This window comes from Sardina pilchardus, chromosome 14, assembly GCF_963854185.1.
Source record: "Sardina pilchardus chromosome 14, fSarPil1.1, whole genome shotgun sequence".
Lineage (NCBI taxonomy): Eukaryota > Metazoa > Chordata > Actinopteri > Clupeiformes > Clupeidae > Sardina > Sardina pilchardus.
In genome coordinates, this window is record NC_085007.1 from 27,789,490 (window position 1) to 27,801,571 (window position 12,082).

The window sequence follows — 12,082 nt, forward strand, 5'->3', positions numbered from 1 at the left end:
ATCCAAATCTCTGTGAGCGGCTGAGTTTGTCTGTGGCTGCTGTATTGTACAAGGGGCAACAGATATCCAAATCTCTGTGAGCGGCTGAGTTTGTCTGTGGCTGCTGCATTTTACAGGAGAAGCACAAAGGCCCAGGGACGCACCACACTGAGATGCACAGGCACTCCAGGTTCAGGAATGGAGAGGGCATGTAGTGACTCCAGTAGCTCCTTCTGTTGGCTGTCCTGAAAACACAAACACAAACACACACACACATATTAAAACAACATGTCAGATTGATTGTCCAACTGATTGTCCAACTACAGTAGTGTGGCCAAGCTTTTGAGGCTTATTCGTGTGATTATGGCTAGAACTTGTGCTTGTGCTATGGCTTGTGCTCTGAAGTGTGTTACGCAGAGTGAATCAGAAGTGCAACATCGTCATGGGAACCCACCTGGCCTTTGAGACTGTAGTCTGCCAAGGTATTGAGCAGCTTGTAGAACACCTCGAACCAGGGAAGATAACTACAGAGAAGAGAGACAAGACAAAAACACACACAGCGTAAACAGGCAAGTTCAATGGCATGAGAAAGGTCTCCACACAAAAGAGAACTGCAGAGAAGACCTTGTTTACGGCAAACATGATTGAAAATGGTGCATGCTGCCTCTTAAGTACCCTCACTCAATAGAGGAGCTGGCCATGCCACTGTACAGCTCCCTGCACATCATGGTACTGTTGTGCTGGCTTTTAAAAATTCATTCCCTTGAGGCAGATGGTATGCTTTCGGATGCTGCAGGAAGTCTGTTTGTGTGTGTGTGTGTGTGTGTGTGTGTGTGTGTGTGTGTGTGTGTGCGTGTCAGGAGGTTGATGTAATGGGTACTGGAGGCTATGAATGGGGGGGGCAGCTGTCAGCCAAGGGGTTTGATGTGGTAAGAGTGATCGAAGCTGAGCAGTGACACCTTCCCTTTGGGACAGCACACTGCCCCCCCCCTCCCCTCTCTCTCCAGCAGCTACATAAGGCAGTGGACCTGGCCAAGCCTTCCCTACCTGCCCCATATAGTGCCCCCTCTGTGTAGGAGAGAGACCCAGAGAGAGAGAGAGAGAGAGAGAGAGAGAGAGAGAGAGAGAGAGAGAGGGAGGGAGGGAGAGAGAGAGAGAGAGAGAGAGAGAGAGAGAGAGAGTAGGTGAGTGGCCTCTAGGGAAAAGAGAGAGAGCTGTAAGGGAGGGAGGGAAAGGGGAAGGAGAAGAAGAGAGGAGCGTGTCCTTCAGGGGAGAGAGAGGTAGAGAGGGAATACAGATCAGACCAGACCAGACCAGAGCAGGAGCTGCATTCACTCCCTTCTGGCCTCAGGGGGCAGGACGCGCAGGACACGCAGGACGCTGGAGACGGACTGGGAGACATTCGGAGAGGAAAACAGACCAGAGGCCTCAGAGAGAGAGAGAGAGAGGAAGGAGAGCAGAGGAGGGAGGGAGGGAGGGAGGGAGAAGAGAAGTGGGAGAAGTAGAGCGGCAGAGAAAAGAGAGTGTGTGACTGAAGGACAATGACGTCTGATGGCAACAGCTGTACACAACTTTTCTCCCTCACTCCATTTCTCTTTCTCTCTCATACACACACAGAGCCACACAGACACACAGACACACAGACACACAGACACACAGAAACACACACACACACACACACACACACACGCTGTGCCAAGTGCAGATTCTTCAGCCTAATTAAAATATTTGGTTGGGAGACGGGCGGCTTGACGCTTGTTGCTTGAGCGGGAGACAGTGGGTGGGGGGTGGAGATGTGGGGGACTTGGGGGCGTCTGGCTGTGTGTGTGTGTGTGTGTGTGTGTGTGTGCAGGGGGGCTCTGGTCACCAGGAGCTGCTGAGATGCCAGCGTACTCTCATTACGTGGACAGCTTTAACGCAGTGCTGGGCGCGGGGGCTAATTCCCCCCCCTCGCACACACACACACACACACACCCAAAGCGCTCCCTTATTTACATCCAGGCGAGACTGGAGACGCGGGGAGATGCCCGCCTGCCACTGCCCCTCTCCTGCACTCTAATTGTGGCCGTCACTCGGCCGTGAGCGGGCGGATTTCACCCGGCGCCGGCTCATTACGGCGAGAGGAGGAGAGGAGGCTGAAGTTGGAGAACGTGGGGATAGCTATGAGGACACACACACACACACACACACACACAAAGACACAAAGACACATTCCGGTATTCGCATAAATGCTCATACACACACAGTGACAAAAACTTGTAGACAAGCATTTTGCCACTGTCGGTTTGATGAACCCGGCTAAATGGCCTCTCGCTAAAGTAGCACCTCATCTGCATACACAAGCTCCCTCGCATTTCCTGAAAGTCAACACTACACACACACAGACACACAGACACACAGACAAACAGACACACACACAGACACACAGACACACACACACACACACCAGCAAAGAAAAGTTTGCACTGTACGAAAGTACAACAAATCTAAAAGCCCATCTAGCCATAGAGCTTGCGCTTGTCTAGCTGGCTGATCCCTCTGTCTGGTTGTGAGGTGGCACCAGTTAGACAAACAGCACCAGCCGAGCCCAGCTCTGCCAACAGCTCCACTACCACCGCCGAACTAGCACCATTCAGTTTCACACCAAGGGTCACTACTTTAATAAAGGCTGAACAAATATGAGCCTTAGTGGGTTTTTTTTTTTATAATTACCTGTAGAGAAAAATGTAACAAATATAAAACAAAAGCAGGTGCAGAGTCCCTCAGAACATCATCATGAGCGGAGTGTCACTGCACACCAAGAGCACTTTGGGCCCTCATTCATGTGACGGGTAAAGTCTAATGTGTAAGGTGTCAAATGCTTCTGCATATATGTGCATCGCACATGTTGGACTTTAGATTTGCCTGTCAATTAAATTAGGGCGCTTACTCTCTCATGAATGAGATATCTATGCATGAGGACGAGGACTTAGTACAATCAGCTTATCTCTGGGTCTTAAACTACTCTCATATACAGTACATACACCTACGCAACGGAACACAGAAGGATATCATTCCTCTTACGATGTTTGCGAGTGTGAATGTCGAGGGATTTATCGAGCAACTGCCAGTTGCGACTCACTGGTGAATCTCTGCATCTGCATTTTTTAAGGAGCATCGTAAACCCTGATCCACTCCAGCCTGGAGGGCGTCCCACTCTTCTGGAATATTCAAAATATGTATTAAAAAAAAAAACCACACACACACACACACACACACGCACGCACACACACACACACACACACACACACACACACACACACACACACACACACACACACACACACACACACGCACACACACACACGCGGCCGCATTAGTATGGAGCTCTGTGCGTGTGTGCTGGCTCTGTGACCGGCATGTTCATCAGGAGCGCTGCCTTGGTGCTCCCGCGATCCGCTGCCCTCTTTAGCATTTCTGAATTTCATTAGCCCGAGATGAGCGCTAAACATCCTTGACTTTGTGTGTGTGTGTGTGTGTGTGTGTGTGTGTGTGTGTGTGTGTGTGTGTGTGTCTGTGCGTGTGTGTGTGTGTGTGCGCGTGTTCAGGATTATGCATAGAGAGCGGCTCGCTCCTGCCCCACCACCTCCACCCCAATGCGCCTGAAGATGGACCAGAGGGGATGGGGCTCACTCCTAATGAGACTCAACTGCTGTCATTCCACCACCGCATACAGTACACCAGGCTCAATGGGCACGCTCTTAACAAACATACAGCATATGCGCCTACATTAAACATCTTTACGTGTATGATTATATACTGGCACATACAGTACACCAGGCTCAATGGACACGCTCCTAACAAACATACAGCATATGCGCCTACATTAAACATCTTTACCTGAATGATTATATACTGGCACATACAGTACACCAGGCTCAATGGACACGCTCCTAACAAACATACAGCATATGCGCCTACATTAAACATCTTTACCTGAATGATTATATACTGGCACATACAGTACACCAGGCTCAATGGACACGCTCTTAGCAAACATACAGCATATGCGCCTATATTAAACATCTTTACCTGAATGATTATATACTGGCACATACAGTACACTAGGCTGAATGTACACGCTCTTAACAAACATACAGCATATGCGCCTACATTCAATATTTACATGTGAATGATTAGATATACAGTATGTGTGTACATATACTGTATGTGAGGGAGATATAGAGATAGAGTGAGATAGAGAGTGTGAGACAATGGGAGAAAGAGAGAAGGATAGATAGTCAACCAGATTTGGAGCTGAGAACTAGACTACAGTAGGTAATGCATTATCATGTACACAGTGATTCTATGGTTGCCACTCTGTGATGGTGCAATTTGTCATGTATGCAACTGGACTAAGTGCCATGACGCAGGTGGTGAAAGAGTGCGTGACCTCTGAACTTTAACCCTGCTGATGGAGAAAGGAGGACAACGAGTGGAGAGAGGGGTGAATGCAAGTGAAGCAGACTTAAGCTTGCTGAGGTGGTGGTGTGGAGGGGTTAAGGATTTAAACCCACATGGTGGACCAGTCATTGTTCCCTTTCAAGACCCAACAAGAGGAACAATCGCACAGATTGGCCTCATATGGCCTCCTAAAGACTCGGCTTCTTTCTCCGTGTGCACGGGGGTTTGAGTGTCAAACCGCTCAGCCACTTTATATACTGGCACAGGATGTCAGAGATCACTAGACATGTATTCACCAAACGGCTCTGTTGGCAGCGCGGAGACAGCCAAAAGAGTGAAAAAAGGGGAAAACATATGAAAAAGAAAACAAAGACATCAACGAAGAGAGAGATGGAGAGAGGGATGGCTTTTTTGAGAATCTCAAATCCACAAGGGCACATTTTTTTTAAAAAGTCACGCAACACAATCAGTCTACACAACACTCGCACTATGCAAAGTGGAGAATCCCTTGAGTATGATAAACACCTTTGCCATTTTTGCACTGTAATTCGTTTGATAAATTGTGCTTGTATTTGGTGTATGTCACACATTTGTAGCTTTAGGTTTTGTAGCTTTTTTCACATTTGTACAATGTCTGTTGTAAAAAGCACATCTGTTCTCCCATGCATAGTGGGAAGTATGTAAGCAGTGTGTACAAAGTAATGGGGCAGTAGTGCTACTGGACGTTAATGGACTTGTTTGACCAGGAACAGCTGTTGGTCATTTGTCGAGAGATGTCTTGCTCAACATGTAAAGCAACACCAGTCCAAAAAGCAAGTCTACGAAAAGAAACTCTTGAAAACACTTTTGTTTGAGGTCATGTTCCTGAGTAATCTGCGCATTCATTGTATCTATTGTTACAGTGAGACGACCGTAAATGGGGTTTGGAAAATGTTTAACAAAAAACATTTAGAGCTGGAATATTAAATCTAACACATCTCTTTCCACAATTGGTCAAGATGCTGTTGAACAATTGATGATGATTAGGACATCCCAACTGAATAGCTAAATGATTCTAAAGATTAAAAAAAGAAGAAAAAAAAGCAGTTCCTCAAATGGCCGTGCAGAAAAAAAAACGGAAAACTGAAATAGATTTAATGGCGCTCAGCACACGCTAAGGAGGACCGTCAGCCATCTGTAGGAAAGCTGAGGGGGACTGTGAATGGGTGCACTTAGCAGACGGCATGGTGAGGTATGCTAACTCACCAGCTTTAATGATGTGATGCCCATGTCCAAGAGCCTGCAGCAGTGGCACTTGTGGTTGAAAAAAGGAGGTGGGGAAGGGGAGGGGAGGGCTGGTGGTGTCTGGGATTTATGATGTACAAGGAGCACAGGTTTTCGTTTGTAACCAAAAACTTCCCCTTTCTGCCGGAGTCTCATTTGCCAAGGTCAGAGGTTAAATGGAGGAGTAGCAACATTGGACGCACCGCCACCCCACCCCACCCCACCCCCGGACAAGCATAAAAAAAACGGCCGGCCCGAGAAGCTCATTTAAACCTCTTTTCATTCTTTAAAAAAAAAAAACATTTTTTTCTTTTATTTAAAGGGGAACTATAAAAGCTCATAAAAAAAATCGGAGGAACAGAGAGGGCGCACCATCCCCGAGGATTTTAATTTGCCGGCGGACGAGTCGACACAGCTCCGCTCCTCTCCGGCCCATTCCGCCCATCTGCGGCAACAACCCCCGCCGCCAGTGACAACTTTACAACAGCAGGGGCCATAAAGTCTCCGCCACCCCGGCCTTCAAGTCTCTCACCGACGCACTAACACGGCTTCTTCGCTCTCGGAAGGGCTGCGTTTCTCACGTGGGTCCGAACACAATAAAAGGTCTTACGACGAAACACTGGTTCCTGTGTGTGCTCTGGACAGGTTTCCGGTGCTAGAAAGGACTTCATAAAAAAAAAAAAAAGACCGAAGCCTAAAATACTCCACTTCAGTGCTAATTTGCTCTCCAGGCTTTTATGGACGTTGCCAAGATGTTCTGAGGGACACACGGAAACCAAAACCTGCAACCTTGATGCAGATGTTCGGAATTTGCAGAAGACGTCATGACAGATAAAAGCTCGCTTGGTTGAAAGAAGACCAAGTGGCGAGACTGAACAGCCAATCGAGTGCCACTGACTAAGATGAAGTTCTGGAATGAATTCAGGTTCTTATTATTCACAGAGAACCTAATGAACATGATCAGAAGAAATGTTCCTCCGGATCTCATAAACACCTCTTTAAAGCAAGACATGTTGTTGGCGTTAACAGCCGTCTTACTACTTTGTTTGCCCAGCAAAGCCTTTCACTTCCAATATCTACACACGGTGCACGTCACATTAACTAGCTGATTAGTCGCCCGTGATCACGGCAGAGAATAAAGCAGTTTCAAGGCAATAAGCACGACCATCAACGGCTTTTAAAACCGAGGCAGAGCACAAAGCTATTTCACAGACTCGGAGAGGTAGAGACATCAGTCTCAAGTGGCCATTAGGACCAAAGATACCTAGACAGCCAGTCACACATGCACACACGTATGTGTGTGTGTGAGTACATGTGTATGTGTATGTGTATGTGTATGTGTATGTGTATGTGTATGTGTATGTGTATGTGTATGTGTATGTGTATGTGTATGTGTGTGTATGTGTATGTGTATGCATGCACACTTACACACACTTACACACACACACACACACACACACAGCTGCCTGCCATCTCCCTTTGACACACAATCAGTGTTTTTTAAAAGGCACGATTGAGCTAGTTTTACACGCTGCTGAGGAGTAGGCCCCGGCACCATTAGTGGGGCTCCTATGGTCTAATAACGGCCGGCCCCGACTTACTTCCACGACAGAATTGGAAACATGACGGCCCTGTTTAGGCCGGGGCACTCGCATCTCCACCGCCACCGCGGCCCGGGCGACTGGGGGCACAGGGGTTAGGGGCAACAGGCAGGACATAAATGCGTCAACAAGAGTTTTAATTGTCGGGGGGGAAGTGAAAGAGACCTGTGTGCTTCCTCGAGTCTCTTCCGCCCTGGCCCGGGCTTTACAGGCCAACACACCGCCAGTAAAAGGCCCAGGGAGGGAAGTGATTAGGGGTCTGTCTGTGGCACTCAAACACGCACACACACACACACACACACCACCACCACCACCACCACAGACACAAAAGTAGCATGTATGTTTACTAAAAACACACCTACCCACATCCAGCATGGTGGGACTGCATATTAGCCCTAATGCCACAACTACAAACACAAAGCACTGATTTCCAAAATGTGCTGGCACACATAAACAGACTTGTATGCAATGCCCATTCAAACACACGCACACACACACACACGACTAGTGTCCAAAGTATATTTCCTCTGCTGCATTAACGATGGCAGTTACAACACAGCGCTTCTCCCAACGCAGAGCTCCAGACCCCTCTCCCTGGGTGTAAGCACAGCAGCCTGGCAGGGGAGCCTCGACACCCCTCCCCCCCCCCCCCCCTTCTCCCTTCTCCCTCTCCGCTCAGTCTGGTCTCTAGCCCCCAGCGCTGCGCTGCCAGGGCCAGTCGCTCTCCCGCAGGTGCCCTCCACCCTCACCCACCCAGCGCCATATGCTGCTCCTGGCCCTCACAGTCCCAGTCCCACTCACAAGACACACGCGTGACCCAGGGAAGGGAGAGCATGGAGACATCTGCACTCCTACAGGGTGAGTGGGGACGTGACTGTGGTGAATATAGTCGGTAAACTGGCAGGCTAAACACACACTAGTATGCTAGAGATCCATGGGTAGCAAGTAGCCTGATTTTGCCTACGCAAACAGGAATCTGGATTTGAATTTTAATGCTGACTTTAAAATGTAATATCTGATCTATACTCCTATTTCTTAAGTACAGGATGAAAAATCTTAAGCCACTGATTTTCTCCGAGCACAGTGAATATTTACATTTTAGGAATCTCACTTATGTTCTATGCAGAAATACTTCACATATTTCATCTGCACAGACTGTATGAGTCTTCAGTGAGTTAATCATGTTCTAACACCAACACTTCCCGGAGCTGTGACCTAAGAATGCTGTTTAAAAGTGTAAATAAGACCAAAGAAAAAGACATAAACAACAAAAAAAATGCCTGGGAGACCAATGCTGTGAGTATGAATTGCAAAAAGAGGCGTGTGTGTGTGTGCGTGCGTGTGTGCATGAAGTGGAGAGAGCGCGTGGGCGTGTGTATTTGCCTTCACGGCTGCGCACATACACTGGTGTGCAGCCAAGGATGTGAAACTAAATCATTAAATTAAAACAGTTAATCAAACCTATTAACGGCCCTAATCCCTCCCCTCTTCTCACTTTACGCTGCTCTCCACACCCCCACCCCACACACACACACTCACACACACACACTCACACAGACACAGACACAGACACACACACACACACACACACACACACACACACACACACACACCGCCTCTCTCCCTCCCCGCTCTACTCAAGCATGCAGATTACCACTTGGGCTCCAGCCGACTGCTATTGGTGCCTATTGAGAGATAAACGAATCGATTGCCCATTGATTGGCCCAGATTAGCGCAGGACCAAGGACCGGTCAGAGGGGCACACCATGGAGGACTGGAGGCAGGACCCAGCGGCCCGGGATGGGGAGAGAGAGCAGGGGAGAGGGGGGGGGGACAATAGCAGGTCAGAGGCCCAGCTCGGCACTAATCCCTGGGCTGGAGAGAAGAGGGGGACCCCGAGACGCAGCAGGGCCCCCTCGCTGGGCTCCCCCCCCCCAAAGACCCCCACGGGGGCGGCTCACAGTCAACAAGCTGCTGCCGCTGGGGACACGGCTTTTCAGCCGGCCTGCTTTTCTTCCACCGCCATTGTCTCGCACCCCTCGCCGCCTTTCTCTTTCTCTCGCTCTCCCTTTCTCTCTCTTTGTCCACCCGTCTTATCCTTCTTGACTACTTCCTCTCTCTAAATTGGGATTTTATTTGTTTAGGGACGTGTCATGGGTTCTTGTTAAGCCCGCACAATGACGCACTGCTTGTTGGCCATTGAAAATTTGATCCAAAAGAACAAAAAAAAACAAAGCTAAATTTATTGGCGTCTCAGATTGTCAAAGTGTGGAGCTAATGGAATGTAATATCATTTTCAAGGGTCGCTCTGAACCATCGGACACGCAGATCTGTGTCCAGGAAAAAAAATCAGACGTAGGCCTTCCCCTTCCCATCACAGGCACGGAAAGTTCCAGTAAAAAAATATGAAAGAACTGTGGTGAATGCCAGCGCTCCGTGTGACCGGATAAGTAGACCAAAACGCGGAGCGTTTCCAGAACTTTCTAACGGCGGTGTCATGTCACACCTCGCAGGTGCCTCTGTCCTCTCATGCATGACGAGGAAGAGAATGAACGCGGGGTAGGTGGGGGGTAGGACAGCGAAGGAAAAGGAGATGGAGCTAGAAAAAATACAGACAAAAGTGAAAGGCAAAGACAGAGAGAGAGAGAGAGAGAGAGAGAGAGAGAGAGAGAGAGAGAGAGAAAGGGAGTGTGAGGGTGAGAGAAAAAGATGGGAGTGTGAAGGAGAGAAAAGGAGATAGAGAGGGAGGTGGAGAGCCAGCCTGCCCCATGGCCCAGTTGGCAACCCCAGGCCAGGAAACTGTCAGAGCAGATTGAGCTGAGCCAGGGAGGAGCTGCCCCCGCCGCCCGGGTGAGGGAGAGGCAGAGAGGGAGGGACGGCCGCCCAGCGCTCTCGCTGGCCCCTCCGTCCCCTCCGTCCCCTCCACATCTCTCCTCTCCTCTCCTCCTCTTCTCCTCCTCTCCTCCTCTCCTCTCCGCTCGGCTTCGCTTCGCACCCCACCTCTGTTTCCAAAGCATGGGAACAGAAAGGGCCTCCGCATTCCAGCGGAGAGGGCTGCCAGCATCTCCTGCGTGCCCCGTGCTCACCAAGGGCTGGGGGAGGAGGGAGGGAGGGAGGGAGGGAGGGTGGAGGAGGAGGAGGAGGTGGCAGGGGAGTGAGAGAGAAAGAGAGAGAGGTGGGGTGAAAGACAGAGAGAGAGAGGGAAGAGAGAGAGAGAGTGGGGTGAAAGACAGAGAGGAGAAAGAGAGAGAGAGAGGGGGGAGAGAGAAAGAGAGAGAAAGAGAGAGAGCGAGCAAGAGTGGGGGAGCCATGCCGTGGCGCTAACAAAAGGCGTTCTGTGGCTGCGCCTTGGCCGCCTTCCATGTCAACAGGGCTGGGGGTCAGAGGTCACACTAACTACATTCATTCCCAGCAGAGCCCTTTGCTCCACAACACAAGCTGCGCTGGAGCGGCCGCCGCGCCCGCGGCCCTCTAATCCCCCCAGATATGCCCGAGCCCTTCACATGCTTCTGCTCAATTAAAGCAAAATGGCCGCCCGAGCGGGCTTCCTCCGCCGCACACAGCGAGAGAGAGAGAGAGAGAGTGTAGAGTGGAGTGGAGTGAGGTGGAGGGTTTAGAGGGAGAGGGAGAGAGAGAGAGAGAGAGAGAGAGAGAGAGAGAGGGAGGAAATATGAGGGGGAGATTGAAGAGAGAGAGGAGTGAAAGGGAACAATAGCGGGAGACAGTGTAAGAGTGCGGGTGAAAAGAGAGAGACAGAGATGGAGAAAAAATGGGAGGGCAAGACACATTTACACAACTAATACAGACAAATGAGCTTACACCTTCACAGGACACATGGAGTTCTCTCTCTCTTTTTATCTCTCTCTTTCATTTCATCACGTTAAAGAATCCTGTGAATGTACATCAACATAAACCAAGCCCCACTGTTTACAGTGATTTATTTCACTAAATCGGAATAAGCCGCAGATAAACTACTGTACATGTCCACTGCTTACATTAAGAACGGGATGAAAAGTGCACAAGTGCAACAATGCCACAAACTCTGGGTTGTTTTTAAACTTGACCTTCTGAGAGGCGAAGTGAACCATAAGACTATTATGGGGTTAGACGCCTGATCCATGGCACCGGATCGCTCTGGCGACGGAGGCCGCGGTTAAGACCGGGCCAAGAGGTCCGGTGCGGAATTCAACATCGGCTCGGATGTGCCGCGCCAAACATCTTACTTCCAGCAGGGGAGGAGAGAAGTCACATGCAATTACTCAAGGGGATTAAGCAGCGGTGGTGGGGGCAGAGGCTAAGAACGAGAGAGGAGAGGGGTGAAGAACAGGCTGGGAGACCTGGGGGGTGGTATGGGGGGTTAGAAAGGTTTAAGGAGGGGAGGGGACGGGGGACGGGGGATGGGGGGACGGGGGGTGTACAAGAAAACTGCACGGTCTGAACTATTTCTGGATATGGCCCTTCCAAACTGCACCAAGCCTTGCCAGGTTGATTTAAGATTATTAAACGTGATGTTTCAAATCTCACTGCTGAACCATTACAATGCTGAGGCAAAAGGAGCCGGCTTAGGGATGAATAAGGGGGAGGGGAGAGGGCAGGGGGAGAGAGAGAGAGAGAGAGAGAGAGAGAGAGTTAAAGTGAGAGAGAGAAAGAGCAAAACTGCTGGAGCTGGAGAAAAGCAAGAGGGAAAGAGCAGAGAAAAACACAGGGGTGGCCTGCTAAGGGATGGCTGTTCCTCTCAGACTAAACAAAGGCTCTTGGGCGGTACGGTTTCAAAGCCCAGGACGGCGGAGATCAGC

The 12,082-nt window shown here is 49.7% G+C and overlaps 1 protein-coding gene across 4 annotated transcripts in view; it reads right to left on the reverse strand.

Annotated features, from left to right (window-relative positions):
- Positions 1–12,082, reverse strand: part of dennd1a (DENN/MADD domain containing 1A) — an 89,812-nt gene that overhangs the window by 41,345 nt on the left and 36,385 nt on the right. For all 4 annotated transcript variants that reach the window (XM_062554962.1, XM_062554960.1, XM_062554961.1 and 1 more), the window contains exons 6-7: positions 434–503; positions 144–224 (exon numbers count right to left, since the gene is read on the reverse strand). In XM_062554962.1, the coding sequence (XP_062410946.1) occupies positions 144–224; positions 434–503 (151 nt within the window). The remainder of the gene's footprint in view (positions 1–143; positions 225–433; positions 504–12,082) is intronic.